Source organism: Lachnellula hyalina, assembly GCF_007821495.1.
Source record: "Lachnellula hyalina strain CBS 185.66 chromosome Unknown contig00147, whole genome shotgun sequence".
NCBI lineage: Eukaryota > Fungi > Ascomycota > Leotiomycetes > Helotiales > Lachnaceae > Lachnellula > Lachnellula hyalina.
In genome coordinates this window covers 52303-79195 of record NW_022157261.1, presented here as the reverse complement: position 1 = coordinate 79195, position 26893 = coordinate 52303, and the positions used below count along the sequence as shown (strand labels likewise).

The window sequence follows — 26893 nt, the reverse complement described above, 5'->3', positions numbered from 1 at the left end:
TATAGATTTATAATACTATATAGATTTATAATACTATAGAGTAAATAGTATAACTAAATAGAGATAATAGCAAAAGTAAGAAGTAGAAGAGCTTTACTAAGTAAATAGACTATATCTAAAATCTAGTAGAGCCTAGGCAGTTTATAAGAGGAATAGTAGTATAGTATCTATAGATTAGGATTATTTACTACTATAGTCTCTACTATATTATATAGTTTCTAATAGATTATTTACCGCCTGCAAATAGGTAAAGGGAGAGGGGTAATATAAGAGGCAAGCCCTAGAGGTAAAGTATAGGCTATACCTATACTTAGCTTACTAAGCCTTAACTAGAAAGCGCTTACTTTTTTTTAGATCTAGATAAAGATTCTTCTCTCTCTTTTATCAAACTTATTAAATACTATATTAAGCCTCTGTATATACGTGACTCACCTGTGACATATAGGATAAGGAATATCCCTAGATCTACTTAATTATAAACTATAAGGCTAACTAGCTAGGAAGCCTATTAAATAGGAACCCTAGAAAACCTTAAAGCTAGTAGTAATAATACTATTTATTAAGCACTAACTAGATCTTCTATTAATTCTAGAAGACCTTATAAAGGAAGTTAAGCTTCCTAAGACTATCCTAGTTAATACGGAAAACTAGAGAAGTAACCTTTCTAAGACTATCTTAGAAAGTAAAGTTAATTATAAGAGTAACTTTTCTAAGACTATCTTAGGTTATATAAAGCCTCTTTTAAGTAAGTCTTAAGAGGATAGAGTAAAATATATAGAAAAGAAACTTAAGAAGGATTAAGCTAAAATGCCTTACTTCTTCTTTTAAACTAGAAAGAGAAGTAACTCTAAAGAAGAAAGTAAAGAAAAGATAGCTAAGAGAGTTTATACTATAGTTATATTATTACTTCTAGATTTATTAAACTGCCTAGATATAAAGGAATTACTTAAGATTAAAAAATGCTTTATTACTACCTTATTACTAACTACTAGTAGGAGTAAGAGAAAGGAGAAGATCTTTTAGATATTCTATATCTTACTTTATAGAATATATAACTATTTATCTAAAACTATACTATCTGCTTTAGTTAAATATAGGATTTATATCCCTTATATATATAAGGAAGTAATAAAGAGTAAGTATATAAAAGAATAAGATATAGTAATATAGGAAGAGATTAAGACTCTAATCTAGAATAGTACTTAGAAGAAGTTTATACTTCCTAGAAGAGTAAACTTAGTTTCTATAAAATAGGTATTTAATATTAAGGAAACTATTAATAATAAGATTAAGCGCTTTAAGGCTTAACTTATAGCATATAGTTTTACTTAGGAGTATAGAAAAGACTATACTAAGACGTTTACTCTAATAGTCTAGATAGATATACTTTATATCTTTATAGCTATAGTTATAAAGTGTAACCTATAATACTCTTAGTTTAATATTAAGAATGCTTTTATAGAATTACGCCTTAAGAAAGCAATCTATATAGCTCTACTATAAGGCATTAAAGTGGTAACTAGGAAATGCTTAAGACTTCTATAGAGCCTTTATAGTCTAAAATAAGTAGGATAAGATTAGAATCTCCTGCTATAAAGCTACCTTATCTAGATATATAGGTTTAAATAAAGTCTAGCCGACTTATATCTTTTTATCTACTATATATAAAAGGTGTATCTCTTAGTTTATATTAATAATATTACTACTACTATAGAAAAGTAATATAATATTAACTAGTTTTTTAATATGCTTTTATACTAGTTTAATACTAAGCCTTTAGAGGAGATTTTTAAGATACTAGGCATAAGAATTACTTATAACTAAAAGTATAGAACTATCTACTTTAATTAAGAGCACTATCTTAATAAGGTTCTTATAGGTTTTAGAATTGCTATAGTAAAATATAGAAGTAAACTAATATTAGCTAATAGCTATAATAATCTTTAGCTAGCAAATAAGAATAATAAAAGAATAGATATAACTTAATATTAGAGGATAATTAGGAGTCTAATATATGTAATAATCTTTACTAGACCTAATATAGCATTTATCTTAAGATGCCTAATATAGTATATAAGTGATTTAGTAATCTACTATAGAATAGCATTAAAAGAGTTAATAAGATACCTTTAGTTAACTATTAAGTAAAAGCTATATTATAGTTCTAGGGGAGATATAGATCACTTTATAATATTTATAGATACTAATTAGGCAAGTAATAAGTCTAATTAGAAAAGTGTTTCTAGAGGAGTTAGGGTCTTTTATAAAGGACTATTCTCTTAGATATTAAAGAAGTAAAGATTAGTAGCTAAGTTAAGCTGTAAATTAGAGTATATTACTTAAGTAATATATGCTATATAGAGTTAGTAGATAGCGCAGATCTTTAGAGACTTAAGAATACTAGAGTATATTAGAAGTAATAGTAAAGCAGTTAATATATATAGGGATAACTAAAGCGCCCTAGCCTTAGTCTAGAATTTCTACCTTTATAAATAATTAAAGCATATTAATATATGCTACTACTATATCTAAGATCTAGTTAAAAAAGAGAAGATAAAGGTCTTATACTTACTAATATTAGAGATACCTATAGATAGTTTTACTAAACCCCTTAGTTAAGTTGCATTTAGAGGATTCTTAGAGCAGCTAGGAGTTATAATAGATTAGTAGTTAGTAGTTGCTTTTATTTTAGAAAAGTGGGAGAAGGGAAATAGAAGGAGATGCTATAGTAAGAGCTATAGGGGAGTATTAGAAATATAGCCCTTATAGTATTAGGTGACGCGGCTGCTAGGGGACGCGTATAAGGTTCTTATAACCTTATCTTTACCTCTATAGTAGCTTTCCTCCTTTAAGCTAATATAACCCCTTTAACCCACTTCCCTAACTATGTCCCCATCTGGTCTACGTGTCCTTCTAGAGGTAATAATCCTAGGAGGCATATAGTTCTAATAGTATCTATAATATCCAATTTAGTATACTAAGGCTTTATAGTGTTAAGAAGACTATATTAAATTTTTAAAGGTTTTTATAAAAGCGTTGCAAAGTTATTAGAATATAAAGTGGGAGGTATAGTCTAGCAGTGAGTAAAGTGGGGGTGGGCCAAAGGGGGGGGTCCCGACTTAATCCACTAGCAAGCCAATGGTATCCGGATCATCTTCAGGAAGGTACATTTATCCTCTCTCTGCCTCTTGGAAGCTTCCATTGAAAGCCTTTGCGAAGAAGTCGGTTTTGTCGCAAAGGAGCTTTTTGTGCACGGTAAACTCTTTGCGTTTGATTCCGACAAAGAGCTTGACGAACTCATGGCCCATGACCCTAAAACGTCAGTTCTGGGAGTTTCAAATGGAAAATTAAAATATGAATTAATCGACTAACTCCGGAGTCAAAGCCATGGATTCAACAGCGCTCCGGGTGTTTGTGCTTGTAGGTGGAGTCTGTGGGTCTTGAGACGAAGCTACTGGCATTTTCGTGGAAGTGTTCTGAGGAGCTTGAGATGTGGCGATTGCAATGCTTGTTGAAGGAAGCTGAACTGCTTGCGAGGTGTGCGATGCTACGCCTGCTTGGGAGAGTTGAGAAACTTGAGATTGGTAAAAGCAGGACGCCACAACAGAATTGTGAAGATACGAGATGCTAGGCTTTTCGATGATGTGGTTTTTGTCTGATAGATCGACTTGGTCGCTTGGGAGTGCGTGTTTTGGAGGAAGTTGGTTTCTGAGAGGAGTGCTGAGAATGCCCCCATATTCAATAACTTGGATTCACTCACTGATGCAAGTAAAACGGATATTCTATGTCTACTGATCAAGCAGCTGATGGTATAAGAAATGTGAATGGATATGGTAATTAGTTTTGGAAAAGACTATTATCAATCCGCACGTGTCAGTGGCAGAGCTCGAGGGTGAAATCAATAGTATTGTAAGTCTATAGTATAGATCTAGAATGAGAGACGAAGCTACATACCCCCCAAATCAACCGCATTGGGCGAGGGATGGTATACACAACTGGCAGCACGGGTTCTGGAACAACCATTTAGGACATCAAGTGATATTTCCCTCAATGAAGGACATGTATTTGATAGAAGCTCAACTATTCCCTTTCTGCACCCCGAAAGTCGGCTTCATATATGATTCATGTTCCGTGCCATCTTGGTCATTCCTGATAAAGTTGCTGCTCCCTCCTCACAACTATACACTCAGTCTTCTCTTCCAAAGAATCAAATCTACCATATCAACATTGCTGAGGGTCTATCCTAAACTTTTCCCTTTTTCTTCTTTTCTGGCTCCAAATTGCATACCTCATCTTTCGAGTGAGTATGGAAGAAGCACTGCCCAAAGCTTTGCGGGCCGGTGCGTATGAAAAGATCAGCTTCTTTTCGCTCTCGAAAACGGTAACCATATGTGAGCTGGAGTATGGTGAAGTCCGTTGCAAAATCAGGAGTTGACTTGAGCAGATCTGCCATGTTTCCTAATATTTCCCTACACAACCTGGAGTATGCGATCTTGTTGTATGCTGTATGAGCAATAATCGACAATGTTTAGTATTTCCTCAGCTTACTATTTTCGTGCGTATTAGCATAGACCCTCATGATCTCCTCGCTCCCAAGCATAAGTCCAAGTCTGAGATGGCTATCTTGATACACATCCATTATCTTGTTGCAAATTTCGTCGATGCAAAGCTTTTCGGCCATGAAGAACAGCGGTTCCGTGACAGTTTGACCGAAGTTCTCCCACCCATCAATGCTATCGGGAAAGTCCCTGGAAGGAAAGCTCGGTAGCTGGTCCCTATAGATCCAATTGACCAGGTTCTCAAAAGCATCCACATGCTCTTCTTTCATATACATGACACCCTCAGCACCTTCCTTGAAGCCACTGGCAAAAGCCTTGAGGAAATAGCTCGATCGTTCGCAAAGCAGCTTCTTGTGAACTGTGAAAGATTTGCGTTTTGGACCGACGTAGATGGTGACGATCTCACTCCCAAGATTCCTACGGATCGTCCAGTCAGCCTTTTCTTTCGTTTAAGAGACATGGGGATATTTACTCAGAGTCGAGATTGAATATGCGTGGGGTGGCCATTTTGACGGCGAGAGGAATCTACTTCAGTCAGTGGGGCATCAATAATGCTGGGAGATCTAACATTCTCACCTTATCGTTGAAGAAATCGTACCCTCTACCGCTGCGGTTCCCAAGACTGTGGTGTCAAGGTGATGAGGAATATGATGGGGGGTGAGGCTTGATTTGTATTTTGGTGGTGATGTGAGGTGACTTGACAAGTGACTGCGTTATTGACGAAGACCAGTATTGAAGGTGTTTGGAAGGGACGGAAAATCACAGCTAGAAGACTAGAAGGTTTAGCTTATATGGTTGTGTGGTGAATTTGAGTTTAATCAAGGAAAAGACTCATCTCAAGGAATCCAAAGAACACCACTTAGCATTGAATCTAAAGTGGTAAAAGTAGTAAAAGTGGGAATATATTTTATCCCCAGGAACCTTTTTGTCAGTTGGAGACGGTATTGGTCTTACACCACGGCTCATTCTTTGATGGGACTCCATAGGTTGATGTTTATGGATACTTCTAGCGTACGGAGTAAGAGTTGCTCAAAAAAAAAGTAATATTTCCTTTCCACAGCTGAACATTATGATACAAGTAATCGCTTTCATCTTCCATCCCGAGTGGGATTCACATAGGCCTAACCCTAGACCAAGCTCTTGTGACAAGGAAGATAAGCAAACTGCGAGTATAACAGAGTCTATTATTTTGTTAGTGAATATTTTTCAGAGTTATGCGGGGTAGCTGTCCCACTTCCTAAGTAGCATAGATTTTGGTTTGCATTAGAATAGTTCCTGCAAATCTCTCACGCGTGATATATATTCAGAAGTGAAAGTGAGTTCTACCCAGATTTAATTGAAAATAGTCTAGTGCTAAGATTCGTAAGTATATGCTCGCAATCTACTACCCTAACTCATCATCGCAAAGTTCTATCACCCGTTCAACAACTAGTAAAATCCTCTCTAATACCCTTAGTCTTCATCATCCAGAACCGATCTTGTCAGAGTCACCCACTTTCTGGAGCCGAGCTCAGACAGATGTACAAGTAGGACTGACAATGCTAAACCTCAACTGAGATATACTGATCCGCTTCATGGCCCATTTGCATCCACAGGCTCTGGCCCAAGGTGACAGACCTCTGATTTGGCGTGGTTATGGAAGAAACACTGACCAAAGCTGTTCTCCGCGCGAGTTTGGACATCGGCACATCTGTATCTTAATCTTCTCCGAAAGCGGGCTCCATATTTCATCTGTAGCGTAATGAAGTCTCGACCGAAGTCTGGCTGGGATTCTTGCAGCTTTAATAATCCTCCTAGAAGCTCTTCGTCACTCTCTTCGCCTTCATTCGCATGGCCTTCGTCGAAGACCTCGCCTGCAGAACTTCTTTGAATCACCATAAGAACGCCATAAGTTCGAATCTTGCTCCCTCCGTGGGAATATGCATAGACGGTCTCGAGTTCTGAGCCGCCAAACATGCGGCTGTGCAAAAAGTGAACGTCTTGAACCCTGTCCATAATTTGATTGGCTAAAGCATTGATACACAGCTTTTCTGCTAAATGAAAGAGTGGTAAAAGTGACTCAACATACATGTCACATCCATTACCGTCATCTTTATATTGTTCGGTGGGAAAAAGAGGGAGTTGATCGCGGTACATCCAGACAACGAGGGCACTGAACGCCTGCGAGTCATCTTCCGGTAATTGCATTGTGCCATCGACGCCTTCCATAAAAGGGCCATTAAAAGCTTTGGAAAAGAAAGCCGAACGGTTGCAGATAAGGTTCTTATGGATAGCAAACGCTTTTCTATTGGGCCCAACATGGATGGTGACGATGTCGGTTCCAAGATCACTGGGTGTCCAGAGTCAGCCGGATTCAACCTAAATAATTGCCGGAAGTGGAGCGATTTACTTGGCATCAAAGGTGGCAGTTGTTGAAGAACTCATGTTGAGTTGTCACACTGTCTCATTGCGCTTGATCCTCGGATCTTCCAAACTTGGTCAGTCGTGAAATGCAGAAGACTCTGCGAGGCGCCTTCTTGCCCAGTTGTGACTCCGTAAATGCTTCTCTCGTTCTTGACCACGTATGGCATGGAATGGGCCGACAAAGCTGGCGAAGTCTGTAGGTTCAACAATTTGTTAGTACTTGAAAAGCAAATTAAAAGTAGGATGTAGCAGAATATTCTTACCTGGAAGATGGCTACGGCAACAATACCCAACTAGTTATATCATTGCCAGCGCTAGTATTTCCAGCGCTAGTGTCTACTGTCTCCTCTGATGCATGACCTAAAATATGTTGTGTCGACGCTAAATGGACGATTACGGGGTGAAAAAGGACAAAGTGTTGGATAAGGGCTGTATCCCCGACCTTTGTAGTCATAGGACTTAGCGTTGCTTAGTCAGCGAAGAGGTCATCACTTCTTCGCTTCTCCAATTTCCACTTTTGAATGCTAAGCAACATCAACCAGAAACATAACCACCTTTTACTAGCTAGTACGAAGTGATTCAATCGGTTACCTGTGATACCAACACAAAGTGTAGATCAAAAAAGATTCAGGGTATCTAATTGGCTTAGAAAAGTAGCAGTGGTAGGAGCGTTTCTAGACGTGTTCTTAGTCATCTCTCGCATATAGGCCACCAGAGCTAGTGAGGCGCTATCGCACTTCCATACCTACTCACTGCAGCATACTTTCTCTCTCCCTACTCATAAGCGCAACTTACATCCCTCAAACCCCCTAGAGCGCTGGTACCTTCCCCCGCGGCCTTCTTCTACTCCCACTTAGTTTATTCCTACTTGTATATAGATGCGTTAGCTGGCACGGCTATGTTCAACGCCCCGGAGCTTGCGCAGGGCCGCGGGGGGCATGGTAAAGGAAAAGGTAAGTATGCCTGCGAGTCCAGGGATTGGGAATAGAACTCTGCCAGATCTAGAAATTCGTGGGTCGTGGACTTTTTCCTCATTATCAGGTCATAGAAGTACATTATCTGAAATCATATGCTCTCGAGACCGCCATGGTTGTGACGACAGGATCTTGGAATCATGGAATACATGTCAGAAGCCTTGTGTGTGAGACAGTTCTAGCAACTAGACAACCTAGAATCTTATTCTACATCATCTATCCATACCGACACAGATGCAGCAGTCCGAGCCTCCCCCACATTACAAGACATTCAAGGCATAAACAAATGACATGGCTCGTGCTGCGGCTCACCTTCGTCACCATCATCCTCATAAACGTGTACCCCATCGATCTCCTTCAACTTAATACCCTTAAAGTCCCCAATATACTCGTGCACATGAAACTGGCAAGGGTGCACTCCAACCTTTCCCTCTAAATATCGAGGATTATGATAGCACTCCAAACACTTTGCATCGCCGCTACAGTCTCGAATGCGAGGATCCTGACCAGGTTCAAAGAATCTAACCGCGTCGACAAAGTCGTCCCGTGCCTCTTTGTTCTGATCCAAGAAAGTGATAAGGGATTGATCGTCCGTGTACCCCGGGGATCGAAGATGGTGGAGGAGGAAGAAGGCAGCGAGTCTGCGAATTTTTGAGTTTGGCTGTGTAGCGTTATAGATGTGACTGATTATGCCAGATCTGGAGATTGACTCGATTGCCAGGAAGCTGTCTTGAACTTCGTCGGCGATCTTGTTGCGGAAGTCGGTGTGCACTTCATATTCCTCGGCGAAGGCGTACAGGCAAATCATTTCCTTGGTCTTATCAATCTTAGCCTCAGGGGTGTCTACTGGATCAAGGGTTGGAATAGCCTTGGTGTAGAGATAGTTGATGAAGTGTTTGATAGTCTTCGACCCAATCTCTGGTAAACCGATAACGTCGCCACTTAGTTGGTGAAGCTGAGGTAGTGGAACATCTTCAATCAGGTCCGCGAACTTCTCGCCGGAGTTGAGGAGCAGCGCTTTGTGGATGCGATGGAATTCGACCTTCAACAAATGCGTAGTCAGCTTCACTTTCTGGAGCTTCATAGGACGGCGCGCACCTGGCCATCATTGACAGTCACAATAACGATCATTTCGAGGCCCATTTCACTAAAACATCACGGGTTAGAGATGGTACAATCGGGCACTCAGATAAAACTCACTCTCCAAGGAGGCGTGTCGGCTTGCTGCGATGAACGACGATGGCGCCACTGCTAGTTGACCCGCTGGTAAAGCTTGAGGTGACGCTCTCCTCATAATCAGCAGGTATAGCATAATGCTATTGAAGAGTACTCACTGAGGCCATTTTGATTCCACTTGTGATGTCCCAGGATCTGTCGTTTATCGTTGTCGAGGAATAAGGAAATTGAGTGTTGTTCAGAGAATTGACTTCTGAAAGCAATCTGCCATATAGCCCCACGTGATATCAAATTCACTACAAACCTTACCGCCATCAGGTCAACTTTAAAAAGGAATCCGGAAGCTGACTGTCTTCAATCCTAGGATAATCCTGACTCCTTCTGGTTGCGCAGTGGTCATGACGGCCATCAACAATCAAACCCCTCGTTGAGAGGCGACGGGTAGGTGCCGACGAGACTACTGAAGGAAAAAGCGATTCAGAGTGGGTGGGTTGGATTGTAGAGTGACGCAGATGGATGCGCAAGATGATGCGACACTTCTGACACCAAACGTGGAGCAGCTGCAAACGTCAAGATGGCGCAACCAGAGATACTCGGAGAGTAAGTCATCGTGGTCTTTCTGCCGCAGAGCATATCACAGCTAATACGTTTAAATAGCAACCTTGGAACGGAATTTGTCACAATCTACGTGGGAAAAGAGCAGAAAGAATACATTGTTCATAAGAAAGTCATCTGTAATAAGGCAGATTACTTTTCCAAGGGATTCACAGGCGCCTTTCAGGAGGGAGTTGGAGTGATGCATCTACCAGAGGAAAGCTCTGATGCGTTTGGACTCTTTGTTCACTGGCTCTATAGGGGGGAAGTATCTCTGATCAATAGTCAGAAGCATTTAGAGCGACTCTTCAAACTTTACGTCTTTGTGGAGAAGATATGCCTGGTCGAACTTGCCAATAGGACAATGGACGGAATCCGAAGTATCTGTGCATATAACCGGGAGGCAGAGACAAAAACCTCAATGGTCTCTTACGCCTTTCGAAATACCTTCACAGATTCACCTATTCGAAAATGGGCACTTCACGACTATGTCCACCACCTTGACAAAAGCAAAAACTCTGGAATACCTACTGGGAAGTATTCTGATAGCCTGCGCTTGCTTTGCAGGGAGAACGACGATATCTTCCAAGGGTACCTCAATCTCCTGCGGAACCTTGGCCCCGGTAAACAGGTACCGACTCCTCGTGTTTACTTCCGCGAATTCGGCGATTCAAACTGTGATTTCCATCGACATCAAATAAATGAGGTATGACGAGCAAGAAACGCAGGGACCAGCTTCGATGAAGTGGGTATCAAGCTCAGAACCCTTTTGCGACGAGACTATGTCCTGATCACGTATCTTCCAAGTGATGAGACCACCGCCATTCACGATAGCGAGGTGAACTTGTGGGGATCGCATACTTCGGGAGAGATTTGCTGCGTATTCGGAACCAGGAAGTGGAATTGGAATGGGGAGATCGATTGCATGGTGATCGGTACAGCTTTCTTGTTGAGAAGGATGGTGGGTGGAACGAAGTTAGCCATCAAATAGATAGCAGAAATTGAAGCAGGATAACCAAGCCAAGGACCAGGAGAGTCGGTGACTAGCAATTGGAATGTGACATATCTTAAGTGAGTAACTGTAAGACCTCAAAAGGGAATTGTAAGCAGTAAACGGGTGCGTAAAGATATATTGATAGATTATACTACTCAGTTGTCCAGGATAAGAGCCATTTCCCTAATCTCAGTTTTTGAAGCCTTGGTAATCACTTATTTATAGAGCATTACACCATATTCAACGGCAATTAGTGTAAACATCTTGCTTGGCTTCTAATATCAACACGCCTCGTAAATGATTTGAGCTTGTAATACGACCTTCCTGAAAATCATATCACATTTGAAGATAAATTTGTCTCCTATGATCCCAATTTCAGTAAGTCGGGCTTTTCTAAGAATTTACAACCACAAAATCCAACTTCCCGTTCGCAGTCAAAGCGGTGAAAAGGGGCTTTCGCTTAAACGCCCCACTTCCCATTTAGGCTTATAAAGCTTGACATCAGAATTCAACTACCGAAAGGATAAAGATATAAACGGGAAACGTATAGTAAACATGGTAGAAAAGTTCTAGAGGTATACAGACTGCCCAATGAGATTGAAGCTCCCTATAGAGGCGAGCATAGGTATGGGACAGGGAGGCAATGTAATGTTACGGGGAGAAGACAAGCTTAAGCTTACTAATCCTATGACTATGAATGCGAAAGCCGAGGCGTATCTTTGTTAATTTGATTGTTGTGGGGAAAGTTTCAATGAGAAATGGGGGTGGTCGCATGGGAGGAAGGATAAAGATGTGCCTTGGGTCCCGAATGAGGTGCGCGCAGTATAGTGAACTTTTGCTTTCATTTCATATGTCGTTTACGGCAACTTATCAACATTGTCACCATTTACACCATTTGTCTGCTCGCCAGCAGAGTACTTTGTAGCATCCACCTGGCTAACTGGGCTGGTCCATCCAAATGTATCCTCGATCTTGCCCTGCTGAATACCTTTCAACACTCTCAGCAGCTCCACACATACTGGACCGGGCTCTTCTGAGTCGGCCTTGATGTAAGAGGTCGTCTCGTTGCGGGAAGTGCGCGTAATAGACTTGATGGGAACAAGCGCTGCGGCTGTGCCGGCTGCTAAGACCTCGCTAAATTCAGGGAGTTCTTCGTATTTGATCTGCAAAACCGGTTAGGTGGTTGTGAGCACGCGGACATAAAGGGAACTTACAGATCTCTTCTCAACTTTCCATCCTTTACTTTTTGCAATGTCTTGACAGCTGTCACTGGTGACACTATCAATAACACACTTGCTATCCGGCACTACCAACGTCGTCTCTCCCCCTTGTGTCTTGACCCCAATGAACCCACTCGTTGAGAATTCATCAATCTCCGTCCTCGTCTTACTATCCAAATGCAACGTAATACCATAGCCCTCATTCCTAGCCTTCTCGCTCCACCTCAACACTGGTGCGTAATTCCCTCCTACTTTCGCACTGCCTGTTCCGTCTGGGGCTGATCGGTCGAATTCCTCGAGGATGAGCGCTTTGACGGGGTGCACGCCATGGTAGACGCCCACGGGGAGCACGTACACGCAGAACATGTACTCCTCTGGCGGATTCAAGCCCAATTGCGCGCAAGATCCAAAGATCAAGGGACGGATATACATAGCTGCGCCCGTCTCATGCGGCGGTACGAACTCGGCGTTCAGAGACACAGCCGCGTGTACAGCTTCCAGGAATATGTTCTCGGGCACAGGTGGGATGGATATGAACGATGCGGAGTGCTGGAGACGGGATGCGTTGCGGTTGGGACGGAATATGGTAATTTCGTTGGAGGGGGTTCGGAATGCTTTCATGCCTTCGTAGGCTTGCTGGCCGTAGTTGAGGGCGGGGGACATGCCGTGGAGGCGGAGGTAGGGGTCGGTGACGAATTTGGGGGTCGTCCATTGTCCAGTTTTGGTGCTGTAATGGGATTCTATGTGGCCGTTGACTGGAATTGGGTGTTAGTGGTGTTGGTGAGGTGCAATGCCAAATGGCGGGGAGAGGATGGAGGTACCTTCACGGACTTTGAAGCCGATATCGTCCCAATTGATGGTGTTGACGGGAGGTGGAGGGAATGACATTTTGAAGAGACGGTTGTAAAGAGAATGTGCAAATAGAAGAGATTTGGGATGAATTGGGGAAGAAGCGGTATAGGTGTGCGGTGTGAATGACTCTTCGTGCTGACAATCCAAATACTGTATGGGGGAGAGTCACTAGAAATTAATTTTGGTGCGGGACCGGAGCGCGGGGGATTCGATAAACGGCTCTGCACGTTAGTGTACCTTGCCGCTAGCCTCCGAATACTCCGTGCGGCCGCAAAGTAGTTTGATTCCGTTTGGGTTCAAATAAACTGTTCTGAACAGTGCATAGCATACCCTATTTGCCCAATCAGATGGCTAGAATTAGTGTTTAGGCACATCAGATCAGCCGATTATTATCATATTACGGTAAATCCTCACGGTTCAAATTACTTTCAGCCGCTTTTACTTCTTGGGATGGAACGACTACCTAGTCAACAGGCCATTTTGAACAACGACAACGAATCGACAACAATAATGAAATTGAACAAAGTTCCTTGCTGAGACGTGGTCACTTTTTTGCGGTGGCGACAATCTCTCTTCCACCAGCAAACATCGCAGATCTACAATTATCGAATCCACCGAAAAGTAATCACGAAGCCCACATCTGGAGTACACCTCGAAAGTATACACAATGCCACGCAGGCAGAACATCACCGTGTTTATGATCATAGCGGTCTCGGCATTTTTAGGCTTCATTTTCGTATCTTCATTTAGAAACCAAGCGCAAGGGACCCGACATCCGGATTACGTTCCCTCATACCAATACCAACAAGATGTAAACCTGGACGAAGGGCTATTAAAAGGTGCAGCCACAGCACCGAAGCTCGAGAATGCCACCTTGAAGTACGCCCCTTTGTCTTTTTCCTATCATTTAATTCGGGTATACGACTAACGTGAAGCAAATAGAGCGGAACTCGGCAACGCATCGTGGAAACTCCTGCACACCATGATGGCCAAATTCCCCGATAAGCCCAGCGCAGACGACAGCACAGCCCTAAAAGCCTACATCCACCTCTTCGCGCGCCTCTACCCCTGCGGCGACTGCGCGCAGCATTTCCAAAAGGTGCTAGAGAAGTATCCACCGCAGGTCGCGTCGAGGAGTACGGCTGCAGCGTGGGCTTGCCATGTACATAATGTGGTTAATAAGAGGTTGAAGAAGAAGGAGTTTGATTGTTCGAAAATTGGAGATTTTTATGATTGTGGGTGTGCGGAGGATGAGGCGGATGGGAAGAAAGGGAAGGGGGTACAGAAGAAGGATGCTTTTACACCGTTGGTCTTGGATGAGAAAGAGGGGTAGGTGCTGCCAGATTGGGTTTTAATTGTGATATGGGTACTGACTGAGAACAGGTTGACTAGAGGAGGTTGATTATTGGACATGGTTATTGTATAAAGGCTTGTATATTAGTAGGGGAGGCTGCTTTAGGATTAAAAGCGTGGCGTTGACGGATTGGTTTGGGGATAAGTTTGAAAAGCCACCTCACTAGAGGATTTTATTGCGTTGTATTATGGATAGATATCATGGTTGAAAGGAAGTTTGAAATGAGGGACTCCTCAGGGGCCTCTCAGTCCTTTGAATCAGCAATTTTGTGATTTGGAGGAAGTAGCACCATAGATACACCCCCCTTTTTAGTATATATATATACATGAAACCCACAAGGCCATCATTTCTTGTCCAACTAACTAGCCGTGCTATCATATACATCGTCACATACCTTAAGTCGTTGTCATTTCAGGAGAGGAAGATGATGATAACCACGTGATGTGGTTAGTCAGCCATACAGCCTCGCGGTTGTTGCTGCGCGTCAAAGCTGCCTGTATTGAGCTTCAACTTAAGCTCAATCAACCCCAAGCAACTTCACGCCAACCAGAATCCTAACTGGTTTTTCCCGCATTCCTCTTTTACGTCTTTGAGATACCCAAGTAGTCACGATGGAGTTTGGAACGTCAGGAATGTTGAATGAAGGTACATCGTCTCCAAACAGCTCCATTCCCTCATACGGTAGCTAACAGGAGCTCTGGCAGATGGTATCCATGTTGATATGGACCGCCTCAAGAAGGGCGAAGTCAAGTAAGACCTTCCTAATCCTTCTATGCTGAGTTTACTGACATTTCCCTAGCTTAGGAACCTCAATGTAAGCTTCGACCGGACAACAATATCTTCGACCGAACTGACATGAACCCAGCATGGCGATCAACTTCAAAGACGGTGTTATTTTAGGTTTGTCTCTACGAAGCTGCATAAAATGTAGGAAGGGATGCTGATGGTAGTGACTAGGCGCCGATTCTAGAACCACCACCGGAGCATACATTGCCAACCGTGTCACCGACAAGCTCACTCAAGTCCACGACACCATCTGGTGCTGTCGATCCGGCTCTGCGGCAGACACACAGGCGGTTGCAGATATTGTTCATTACCAGCTGGGAATGTATGCCACAGCCAACAACCGACCACCCACGACCCAGACAGCGGCGGCGATGTTTCAGGAGTTGTGCTACGAGAACAAGGATAGATTGAGGTATGGATTCTAGAGTGGGTATATCTTGGTAGCAATGCTGATGAGGGACAGTGCTGGGTTGATCATTGCAGGTTGGGATGAGCGACACGGAGGACAGGTCTACTCGATACCCCTGGGGGGATCATTACACAAGCAATCATACGCCATCGGCGGATCAGGCTCAACATACATCTACGGATACTGCGACTCCAACTGGAGAGAGGGAATGGATGAAGAAGCGGCCGTCAAATTCGTCAAGGGCGCATTACGAGAGGCTATCAAGTGGGATGGCAGCTCGGGAGGAGTGATTCGTATGGTGGTTTTGACTCAGAAGGGGGCAAATAGGCACTTGTATCTGCCAGATACGGATTACGCTGTCCGTCACCAATAGGCGAATGTATAATTAGATATGAGCATGAGCATTAAATGGGATGGTGTTGGGCGCGCCGAACCTTATTGCAGCCACGACAGGGCTGTAGCTTGTGATATAGCGGTCAAGAAAGTTTCCACCTGTTTTGAATATATGGCGTGTAGCAGCGGTGAGGACAAAAAGAAAACTGCCTAGGGAGAGAGCGAGATATCGTGCCCGGGCTCCGTCGTGATCTCTAGGAAAATAGCCATGACTTAGCACTACCATTGCGACGTACTGTATGATGACTTCTTGGAACGGATGACTGCAGAAAGTCCATGGTGATACAAGAACTACTTGTACCTTGGCTTGGGAGGAAGGAAGGCCGATGCTCTGGCTCCGTCCGAATCTGCCGCCTCAACGTGTCAGCCTCTCTCGCTCCTACTCGCGGATAGCTTAAGCAGAACCCCCACCAACGACGGCCCAGATGCAGATGCAAAATATCCGCGCAAGGGTGCTATATTGGCGTTGGGTTGGGACTGGTATTTGTAGAAATAGTTTATGATTTCTGTTCTAGTCCTCGAAAGCAACTTTATACAGTGCTGACTTTGCATATTCGTCTCTCGCCTTCTTGCAGTCGGTGTTTGACAGATTCGCCTCTTCCCCTCCCATCCCCTCTTCCTCTCCTCTGCTCTTCTGAAGATCGTTGATTCTTCTGTGCATTGCCTCCCCTCCTATTCGCCCCCCTAAAGCTGTGCGGGTCCACAGCGGTCGTCATACTACAGTACGGACTGTATAGCACCGTACTTGCCTTGCCTTACCTTGCCTTGCCTTGCCTTGCACTTGCACTCGCACTTGCGCCATTATCATCTAGTTGTCTTTCGCTGGACCCTTTGGCGAACCTAACTCTCGTCTGATCCCGGCTGCAACCTCCGAAAACATCAACCATCAGATAACGCCGCGATATCGACCACCAACGCGAATCTTGCGTACGCGTATGCATAGGACGCTGTCCAGAAACCACATTCTACGTCTGCCATAATTCTAGGAATGCTGCAGGTAAGCCATTCCCTCGTCTTTATTGTAAACGCTGTGCGGATAAGTTTTCGTGGGGGTCGCCCGTGCAAAGCAAGTACGAGTGATGAACACCACACCCAATCTCTCAACCTCTACCGCCGTGATTTGTTTTGCAAGGAAATGAGTCGTTTTGGCTCAACAGTCGTGCTTCCCTTTATGGCTATCTTCAAAGTGAATACTCAAGGCCTTCGAGGCTTTATTGCGCGTTGTGCGAAGCCTTGACAATCAAAGTCGCTATCCTGCCTGGGCGGTCCTGATAAACCTCCCACCTCCAGCTTCGTTCCCGCTCGAACCACAACAACAACCCAGATCCTCCTTCCTACATTTCGACAGATCGCCTCGTCATTTCGTTGCATCCATGTCCCACTGCCAACTAGCCTTCAAGCAAAACTTCACAAAACACAGGCTGATAATTGCAACCTACAGCATATCTTCTCCTCCACGCACACTGTAGCCTGAGAATGGCCGCCGTGATAACTGATTTCGGCAGCGATTTCGGTTCCGACTCGTCGCGATCCCATTACCATCGCAGTCGGAAGATGCGAGCTGGGTCTGGCCATGAGCGATCTCCTGCTGCATCCCCATACCGCCAAACCTCACAATCGAGAGTCGAGCGTCGTCCTAGTAGTCCCCGACCAGTCCCGATAGCAGCGGGCACGCCTCCGCCGAGTACGCCTTCGAGAGCAGTAGAGCAGGAAGCAAGTGATAATGTGGTCGAGGCAGAGACGGAGACGATAAAGACGGAACCGCCACCATCGCCACCGTTAAGCTCGAGTTCGAACACAGGGTCTTTCACGCGAAATAGATTTACCAGCCAGGAGAACTTTCCCCACTCTTCTACATCGACCAGACAATCCCCGTATCCGGAAGATGCAGCAGCGAGTAACAAACCACCTATTATCCTGGCAAAGCCCGAGGTAGAATTTGCAGGACCGAGTTCATTAGACGATGTGAAGGGTTATGCGGGGAATACTATAAAAGTGCGAGATCTTGCACACATACAGAGTTTTGCCACCGAGGATTTCTTATTGGGGGGGAAATCTGGACGGAGGAGAGCAACAGACAACCCGGCACTGAAATACGAGATAAGCGGGATGCCAATTACAGATATCATTGAAATGGTAGCGGGGCTTCTCACCAAAATCACAACCACAAACGACCAACAACACGAGACCTTGAACCGACCTATACCCTCAGGCGAAATTTCCTCAAACCTAAGCGGCCTTTCATCCAGCGTCCTAGCCTTCCATGGAAAAAACGTGCCCAGCATCACCATCCTCAGCTACCTATCTCGAATACATAAATACTGTCCCACAACCTACGAGGTATTTCTATCCCTCCTGGTCTACTTTGACCGCATGACAGAGCGCGTCAACGCCGCTCCCATGCAAGCATTACGGCGGGAATCCATGGATTTGGACAACTCGCGCCCCTCGACAGGCTACTCAGCAGACGGCTCTGACCTCGCAGACTCCTCATCAAGCGGAAGTGGAGATGGAGAAGATCAAAGATCATATACACATACGGAAACCAGCCCCGTCAAGCCTTCGTTCCCGCTCTCACACTTCTTCGTCGTGGATAGCTTTAATATCCATAGATTGGTTATTGCAGGCGTCACGTGCGCGAGCAAGTTCTTTTCGGATGTGTTTTATACCAATTCGAGATATGCAAAGGTATTTCCCTTCTCCCCTCCCCTCATTCTACCTATCATCTAGAATTGGAATTAACACAAGCAAAAACAGGTCGGTGGTCTCCCCCTCCCCGAACTAAACCACCTCGAACTACAATTCCTCCTCCTCAACGACTTTCGCCTCTCCGTCCCCGTCGAAGAACTAGAAGCCTACGGCACCATGCTTGTAGAATTTTATGCGCGCGAAGTGATTGCACAGCGTGATGCTGATTCCGCATATGCCCCGTGATTGATTAATTATTGGCTTACCTGTGTGCCTTTACTTATATATTTGATTTGCTGCTTGCGAGATCAAGTAGAGGGATGGAATGGGGTCTGGATTGATGGATGCCGAAAGGTAAACTTGTTCATTTTTATTCGGAAACAAATAGACTCTTTTCGACTTGGCTTTAGCTTTGGCTTTTTTTTATACACACGAATGGATGAACGGTCGAATGCATGGATGGATGGCAAGATGGATTCAGCAATTGATTATGCTCTGGTCTGGTATGGGGAGGGTTTTCTTATGGATGGCTGGTGCGAAATCATGCGATGCGATGGTAATTTGGTGGATAGAGGGTGGATGGCGTTATATGGCGTTTATAGTTGTATTTGAGAGGGATGAGGGAGAGAGAGAGTTGGAACTTGGAAACAATTATTGATGTGAAGTGAAGTGGGTTGGGAAAGTGGATGTGGATGTGGATGGAAGGGGGCTCTATAGATGATAATGAATGCAGGGGTGTCTATAATTGTTTTAATGGTGAGTACTGTACTGTGAAAGCTCGTTGTGTTTTGTGGTTTGATGTGACGTTATGTCGGATAATAAGAGAGGGGAGGAGAGGGAGGCGGAGTGGTAATTAGTGGGCGTCGTGGATTTTCGAACCCGCAGGCTGACTTGTACTGTGCTAACTAGCAATAGAATAGGTTAACATTTATCTTTATTATAGGGATCAAGTAGAAATGTAGCGATTCTAACTTATTAGGAATTAGAGATACCAAATAACAAAAACAAAACAGGTCCATTCTCTCTCCTTCCCGCTATTTCAAGCCTCTCCCTCCTATTTCCCTTCATTTCCATGAAGTCCTCACTGCATAGTAATATCTTTTCCCTGCTGCTAGTAACAAAGAACTTCTTCTCCCTTTCCCGATCATACATGGCCATATCCTCCATCACCCTTTTCCTCGGATAATTCTTCGCTTCAAAATACAACGTTTCCCTATCCGCCCTCCCGCCTCCCCTCATACATCTTTGCGACCCAAAACTGCTTCCCACCAGGGACTGTGGTGAATATACAACAATTGCATAGTGTGGTTCAATCTCTAATATATCCAACTAGGGAGACCACCTGCCTCTTCTAATAACAATGATTGCACCATCTCACTGTCATCGTCCAGGCTCTGGAGATAATCTCCCTCTTCACTATCTGTATCCGAGTCGGATGATGACAGGCTTGAAGAGCGACAGTGCAAAGCAAAGTGAAACCCTTCCTCTTCACTCTCGGTATCCGATTCGAATGTCATCAGATCTGAACAGCAACTTCCACAAGATTCCGACTCCCACTCATCATCTGCATCTGCACCAGCATCTGTATCATTCAAGGCTTCAGCTCCTGGTGAAAATTCCAAGCCTTCCTGGTCATCGTCTGTCGCCTCTGCTTGTTCGTCTATGTTGAACTTGGACAGCTGACCAATCTCAAGAGCCGCATCCAACAAATCCATCATATCTCCCAGAGTTCGCAAGTTATGGTCCAAGATCAAGAACTTCCCAGGCAGTGTGTGCATGTACCTGAAACAAGCCAAAATATTGTCTAACATATCTTCCCAGTTGTCGATGAAGTTTATTCCTCTTCGCGCGAATTCGCCTTGGATGAGAGTATGGTGGTGCAGGGTGATATTCGCGAGGCTAAGATCTCTAAACCTCCATCGGATTGATTGGATGATGGCGTGGTGGCATTCGATGAGTTTGGAGTATTCGCGCTTGGATCCACATAACATACGAGTATATGTTGTGGCTGTGGTTGGTGATTCCATGGTGTCGGGCTGATGAGGATGTGAGGTATGTTGGCGTACTTGTGGTGACCACAGTGATTGAAGTGATTGCAGTGATCGCAGAGTTGTTTAAAATCTGCGAAGTTCTTACAGGACTCTGGGTTGGATGTTATAGGGAGATGAAAAAGGTCTCAGTGTGGATATATATAGTAAGACTTCTGATGATCTGGACTGAATCTAGTGATGTAAGAAGAAGTGCGAGAGACCAAAGTAGTGCCAGGATACCTACCTCTATAATCAGAAAGTAGCGCGGTTATAAGTCATTGTGAAAGGGACTGAGACTAGTAGATCAGAATCACAGTTCCGTGGTCTCGGCTAACCCAGAAAGGGGGGCACTAGCGCTAAATTAGGTCCGGTGAACCCAGGTACTCCAATAACATATAGCTGTTAGTCGTGGTTCCTGTGGTTTGTGCTAAGCTAACAGACTTTCAAAGCGTTACTAGGATCTAATTGTAGTTAACGGGATGCAGACCGTTAGGTCGTCTAGTCACTTATTCAAAATCTTGGGTAGTGGGTGAGCATTACGAGCTTTTGGGACCCGTTTCCTAATTAATATCTATTAGAAGTTTCAAGTTCCCAATTCGAGCTACAGATTAAATCTCATCTTAGCCTACAGGTAGTATCACTAAGCGGAGATAAGGTTCAGGGTGTCCTCGAGACTTGCGAAAATGCAGGTCTACCATGGCGCAAACATGGAGAAAACATTTAAATATAAAATCTCGACTTTCTCTAGTAGCAAAGAAACTCGAGTGCCTAGAGATTGCAGAAGTAGATTATAGAACCTTCACATAAAGTAGTTTCTAGCACTAGCGGTGCACGCCGTGCTGTGCGTTTAGTTTACCGGTATACAATTGCTGGTGCAAGTTACTTCTCCTTGGTTTGCGTGAGGCTAGTATGTTTCATTTATAAATAATTTCTGGATATATTGAGCTAGTATACATTGATGGATGGTTATTAGCTAATATTACAAATGCTTGAAGCTACCCTTGTGCGAATTTTCATGTAACAACGCAATATTTAAGACCTTTACCTGCCAGACCTCAGTGGCTCAGCCATCGCTCTATGTTGTATCGATCGACCTCAAGCAATATCATTATCAGGCGTAACCATACTTTCCGCCTGTTCTTCCTCTGACTCCGCATCCTCCGCATCGCTGCTCACAACATCATTCTCAATCTGCTCCATTCGTCGCACAAACTCCTCCTGCAACTTCCTCAACCAATTCAAAAGGACCTTTCCCTCCATAGGACTATCTGCCGCCTGCTGCAGCACCTCCCTCAGACTCAAGACAACCTTCCTCCTCTTCGCAATGGCACACGATTTGGATGACTGTTTCTTTGCTTCGGTTTGTGCTTCGAGGGCTCTGGAGACAGTCTCTGCAACTTCGAGGACCTGTGCAGGGAGATCGACGACTCGGGCCAAGGCAAGACCGTAGTGTTCCTCCTTCACGAAGTCGCTCTTGACCTTGTACAGCATTGTCATTGTATTTTCTTCGCTCATATCGACGGCTAGGTGGGAATTGATGACGCCGGGACGCTCTTTCATGATTTGTGCTGCAGAAAATTAGACTATGATGATCAATCAGGGCTACGCGCTCACCAATCTCACGAAAATGTGTGGCAAACCATACCAAAGCCTTGCTCTCAACTAATGCTTCTGCGATGCTCAATGCAATTGCAAGGCCATCTCGAGTGCTGGTCCCTCGGCCAAGCTCATCAATGATAGCTAGACTGTGCTTATCAATGTTTCTGCAAACAATCGTCAAAACGAGACCAGACGCTGCGGAATGGAAAGATTGCAGTACCTAAGAATATATGCAGTCTCTCTCATCTCGGAAGCAAATGTAGAGACATTAGCTTCAATGCTATCATCCATAGAAACCCGTGCAAAGAGTTGGCGAATCATAGGGAAGCAAGCATATTGAGCGGGGACAAAGCTTCCAACTTGCGCCATTACGCACATGAGCGCAGTAGATCTAATATAAGTGCTTTTCCCACTCATATTACAGCCGGTGATGATCTGGAATCGAGTCTGTTGTGTTGCATAAACGTCGTTGGAAATGAATTTGTTATTTTTGTGGACCTACGCGGCGAACAAAATCAGTAAACTATTTATCGATCCTAAGATGTGTGACCAACTTTCTCTCTAATTGGATGACGGCCACTTTGGATAACTATGCAGTCGCTGATCTCTGGCTTGCAGTAATCACTTGTTGTGGCTAGGTGCGCAAACGCAGCAATCATGTCTAGCATTGCAATGCTCTCGCAGACTTTGAAAAGGTTCGGAATCTCCCCACGAATATTGTCGAGTAACTCCTGGACAGTTTTGTCACTCATCAGGACAACCTCTTGGTGCGAGTCTTCAATCTTCTGATTCAGCTTCATAAGATCCAGTGTCTGGCATTCGATGAAGCCCTTTTTGCGATATTGGTTAATTAGGATATCTGGAAGTGCTTGTCCATTGAAGTCTGATTCGAAAACTCGTAGGTAGTATCGCCGTGCGTTGTCATATCTTGTATCTACTTGCATCCCATAGGTTTCTTGTCTCTAAATTAGTATTTCAACCTGCTTCAAATGCGCCCTGCTTACCATTGATTTCCGTGACATGTTGGTGCACATCTTGAGTGGCTTCTCTGAAAGTATCCCGCGCGACGTCGAGAAGGCCACTTACCCCAGTCTATGGCGTTGTCAGTGCTTGTGGGAAAATGCTTGAAAATGGCTGTCTAGCTCGATTACCTTGACAGCGTAAGTCCTCTGATTTCGTAAGTCCAGAGGAGCCTTTTGGTATGTCACATCATCATTGATGACTTCTGCGATAAGCTGGATCGTGGGATTAATGTTTTCGGGACACATATGGCCTCGTATCTCAAGAATAAGCTCTGATCGCGCACCGGCGAGTGTTTCATACAACTTTAGAGCAGACTCGACAAAGGTCTTGAGCATGAGTACATTATTGATGGCTTGTTCCGAATGTCGTATGTCGGGTTGCGTAGGGATGATGATCAGCTAGTAAGGTCAAGTAAGTTCCAAGCAAGTGGTTTTAGAATTCTCACGCTGGTCAAGAGCTTCTCAATATCATGAAAGGCCTTCAGACCTGTGCGGAGATAGTCAGCAAGAGTTAATAGGCTCACGCAAGGCTACTAGCCTAGTCTTGTTTGATAAAACATATCATCTTTACATGTAAGCTCTTCAACAGCGTCCCAACGGTGAATAAGAACTTCTGGTTGAATTAACGGTTGGAGAATGTTGCTCCTAAGCTGCCGGGAACCCATCGGCGTAATAGTTTGATTCATTAGTCCGAACAAGGACTCCTTCGATTTTGGATTGTGGATATTCTGGATCAATTCTAGCGATTGGATAGTGGAGAGGTCAATCATCATAGAGCCTTCTGAGGGTTGGAATTTGATGCGAAGAGAACGGAATGCAAAGGTTAGAGACATCTTGAGTTCGATATACTTTAGAGTCTATCATGAGTATCAGCCATGCCAAATTCTGCGACTGCCAGAGAGAGCTGGCTTCTACCTACCGCAGCAAAGCAGCAGGTAGCAAAATAGCTACCGCCAATGGCAACCTTGATTGCTTCCACGTCCTCTGCGAATGCCAGCTGCGAAATGAATTCAAGTCCTGAGGTCTCTGACCAATACCGACGATCCACTAGGACCATTTTTGCTCCGATAATGTTTTCTTCGACAATCTTATACATCGTTGACTTCAGGTTTGGAGGGCCAGCCGTGGAAACGATGAGAATTTCAGTAGGCTCGAAGACCTGGAGCTTGTTCAGAGTCTTCGCGTAGAATTGGTTGTCACAGATCTGACTGAGAACTGCTTCCCCAGTAGAGATATTAACAAATGCGAGACCGACGGTTGGTGTGATTCCTCTGCCCTCATTGATGGCACAGACGATCTGCTGAGATTCTCCGCCACCAATTGTTGAGCCTGCGCGCGAACGTCGGCCTGTACTTGGTCGAGCAGTTCCAGGACGAGCGGTACTTGGACGAGTGCCATAGGCCTGAGAGGTTGAAATAGTATATCCATTCTGGTAGGAAGGTGAGGCATAGCTCTGGGATGTAGATGGCCTTGGAGTAGCCATGTTCTATTCATGTGAGATGAGGTCGACTGTTGAAATGAAGGGTTAATATCTAGAGATTAGTCGGTATATCAAATTATTAGCGGTTACATAACAGCTTTCTCTCAATGACACAATAACATGTATCTGGTACAGGTGAAGTTGTCGCCAGGCCTGGTACGATGTACTGGAATAATGAGAGAAAGAGAAGTTGCCGACGCGGGGAGACATTTAGGTGCGGGGCGCAACCGTGATGCACGGACCACCACAAGGCTGAACAATTTTGGAGAATTTTCGCCAAGTTGGCCGGCCTTGCACCACGACTCCCGTTTCTCGAACATCTGTGCTTTTTTTGCCGTACAGAGAAGTCTACGCTTTTTCAAACGCATATCAGACTCTCTAATCGACTGGGTTATTTGTCTTTGCAATCACTAGCGACGCCATGTCGACCGTCCTCCCCCCACCAAGCAAGAGACAGAGAACAGATGCCGCAGAGAGAGCAAGAAAACAGCAAGATATTGAGGAAATCCCGAGTGATGCGGGAAGTTTGAGAATACAGTTCTTTGATGAAATTACGGGGCTGCCAATAGGTTCAGGTCCGGTTCTGGTGCCAGTCGCAAATGCAAGCCCCAAGAACCTAGAGCTTCTTCTGAATACCTTGCAAGAACATGTAGGCCAGCCGCGAGACAATCCCTCTTCATTATGCTAACGCACGCCAAGGACTCTTCAGAGTATATCCCCTATCGCTTCACTCTGCCCGTTCCCGACAAGAAAACTAAAGAAATTACCACAACTGCTTTTCCCACGAACATATACAAGACTCTCATCACTCCAGGATTGATCAGTACAGAAGAAGTCCTAAATATATCTGCGGCACCACAAGCAGTGTTTAAAGTTCAAGCAGTTTCGAGATGTGCTTCCACAATCCCAGGACATGGCAAAGCTATTCTTGCAACTCAATTCTCCCCAAGAACCTCCAGTCGGATGGTGAGTGGATCTGGCGACAATACTGCTAGAATATGGGACTGTGATACTGGAACACCTGTACATACACTAAAAGGACATACAAGCTGGGTTCTTGCAGTTAGTTGGTCTCCTGATGAATCGAGGATTGCGACTGGAAGTATGGACAATACTGTACGGATGTGGGATCCAAAAACGGGCAAGGAAGCAGGGAAACCAATGAAGGGGCATACGAAGTGGGTCACGAGTTTAGCTTGGGAGCCATATCATGTTCAGAAGCAAGGAGAGCCTCGCCTAGCTTCTGCATCGAAAGATGCAACAGTCAGAGTATGGTCGACCAACCAACAGACGATTGAGTTAGTACTAAGCGGGCACAAAGGCTCCGTTTCTTGTGTCAAGTGGGGAGGAACAGGATTCATATATACTGGTTCACACGACAAGACAGTGAAAGTATGGAATGCGAAGGATGGTACTTTAGCTCATTCCCTGAACTCCCACGCACATTGGGTCAATCATCTTGCTTTATCGACAGATTTTGTACTCCGAACAGCGTACCACGACCACACAGGACAAATTCCAGATTCAGAAGATGCCAAAAGAGCAAAAGCACTTGAGAGGTTCTTGAAAGCGGCAACGATTCAAGGTGAGGTCGTTGAGCGCCTCGTGTCGGCGAGCGACGACTTTACGATGTATTTGTGGGATCCATCCAAGGGCACAAAACCGGTTGCACGCATGCTTGGACACCAAAAGCAAGTCAACCATGTTACCTTTTCTCCCGATGGGCTTCTTATTGCATCCTCTGGATTTGACAATCACACGAAGATTTGGAACGCGCGGGATGGGAAGTTCATCAACACCTTGAGAGGGCATGTAGCGCCAGTATACCAGTGTGCATTTAGTCCAGATTCTAGATTATTGGTCACCGGATCAAAGGATACCACTCTCAAGGTTTGGGATATGCGAACTCACAAACTCTCTGTTGGTAAGTCTTCTGAACAATCTAGTAGTCTTTGTTGTTTCGTAGATCGGATATTGCGTCAACTCTTTTGAAGAAGACATCAGCTAATCATCGTTAACAGATCTTCCTGGTCATAATGATGAAGTGTATGCTGTAGACTGGAGTCCAGATGGCCAGAAGGTTGGAAGTGGTGGGAAGGACAAAGCAGTTCGTATCTGGAGACATTGAAGCAATAATATACCAGTTCATAACTTGGGTTTATGCTTAGCTTTGGGACAGGAAATTTAACACCGCGTACTCCAGTTGAGTGGTCGTACTATGTGTTTTGCCCGGCACTCATAATTAAAGTTCGCCTAGTGGCTCTAAGATGTCCATTTTGATCACGACAGCGAATGCACTTCTACACAAATAATAATCCTACACTCAATTTCGAAGCCGGTTCTTATGTTAGGAGGGCGCG

The 26893-nt window shown here is 44.5% G+C and overlaps 8 protein-coding genes across 8 annotated transcripts; 4 read left to right on the top strand and 4 right to left on the bottom strand.

The window, feature by feature from the left end:
• Positions 1 to 4243: 4243 nt before the first annotated feature.
• Positions 4244 to 5066, bottom strand: LHYA1_G006988 (uncharacterized protein; the record flags this gene model as incomplete). The annotated part of the gene is made up of 3 exons (XM_031151921.1): positions 4244 to 4503; positions 4549 to 4976; positions 5032 to 5066. 3 exons carry the CDS (start codon positions 5064 to 5066, stop codon positions 4244 to 4246), a joined length of 723 nt encoding a protein of 240 aa, XP_031002859.1.
• A 1065-nt stretch (positions 5067 to 6131) lies between these two features.
• On the bottom strand, positions 6132 to 6983 carry LHYA1_G006987 (uncharacterized protein; the record flags this gene model as incomplete). The annotated part of the gene is made up of 2 exons (XM_031151920.1): positions 6132 to 6888; positions 6949 to 6983. The coding sequence occupies 2 exons, from the start codon at positions 6981 to 6983 to the stop codon at positions 6132 to 6134; spliced, it is 792 nt and encodes a 263-aa protein (XP_031002860.1).
• Positions 6984 to 11557: 4574 nt separating this feature from the next.
• On the bottom strand, positions 11558 to 12808 carry apf4 (Aminotransferase; the record flags this gene model as incomplete). The annotated part of the gene is made up of 3 exons (XM_031151919.1): positions 11558 to 11863; positions 11915 to 12675; positions 12742 to 12808. The coding sequence occupies 3 exons, from the start codon at positions 12806 to 12808 to the stop codon at positions 11558 to 11560; spliced, it is 1134 nt and encodes a 377-aa protein (XP_031002861.1).
• A 631-nt stretch (positions 12809 to 13439) lies between these two features.
• ERV2 (FAD-linked sulfhydryl oxidase) lies at positions 13440 to 14105 on the top strand (the record flags this gene model as incomplete). Its single annotated transcript, XM_031151918.1, has 2 exons — positions 13440 to 13651; positions 13715 to 14105. 2 exons carry the CDS (start codon positions 13440 to 13442, stop codon positions 14103 to 14105), a joined length of 603 nt encoding a protein of 200 aa, XP_031002862.1.
• A 632-nt stretch (positions 14106 to 14737) lies between these two features.
• PRE3 (Proteasome subunit beta type-1) lies at positions 14738 to 15694 on the top strand (the record flags this gene model as incomplete). Its single annotated transcript, XM_031151917.1, has 6 exons — positions 14738 to 14771; positions 14831 to 14876; positions 14926 to 14940; positions 14992 to 15026; positions 15084 to 15324; positions 15376 to 15694. 6 exons carry the CDS (start codon positions 14738 to 14740, stop codon positions 15692 to 15694), a joined length of 690 nt encoding a protein of 229 aa, XP_031002863.1.
• A 1496-nt stretch (positions 15695 to 17190) lies between these two features.
• PCL6 (PHO85 cyclin-6) lies at positions 17191 to 18648 on the top strand (the record flags this gene model as incomplete). Its single annotated transcript, XM_031151916.1, has 2 exons — positions 17191 to 18402; positions 18472 to 18648. The coding sequence occupies 2 exons, from the start codon at positions 17191 to 17193 to the stop codon at positions 18646 to 18648; spliced, it is 1389 nt and encodes a 462-aa protein (XP_031002864.1).
• Positions 18649 to 21527: 2879 nt separating this feature from the next.
• On the bottom strand, positions 21528 to 24536 carry MSH4 (MutS-like protein; the record flags this gene model as incomplete). The annotated part of the gene is made up of 9 exons (XM_031151915.1): positions 21528 to 22000; positions 22047 to 22195; positions 22252 to 22529; positions 22586 to 22986; positions 23036 to 23123; positions 23183 to 23452; positions 23500 to 23540; positions 23625 to 23910; positions 23973 to 24536. 9 exons carry the CDS (start codon positions 24534 to 24536, stop codon positions 21528 to 21530), a joined length of 2550 nt encoding a protein of 849 aa, XP_031002865.1.
• A 418-nt stretch (positions 24537 to 24954) lies between these two features.
• Positions 24955 to 26661, top strand: LHYA1_G006981 (Ribosome assembly protein; the record flags this gene model as incomplete). The annotated part of the gene is made up of 3 exons (XM_031151914.1): positions 24955 to 25182; positions 25233 to 26457; positions 26555 to 26661. The coding sequence occupies 3 exons, from the start codon at positions 24955 to 24957 to the stop codon at positions 26659 to 26661; spliced, it is 1560 nt and encodes a 519-aa protein (XP_031002866.1).
• Positions 26662 to 26893: the final 232 nt, after the last annotated feature.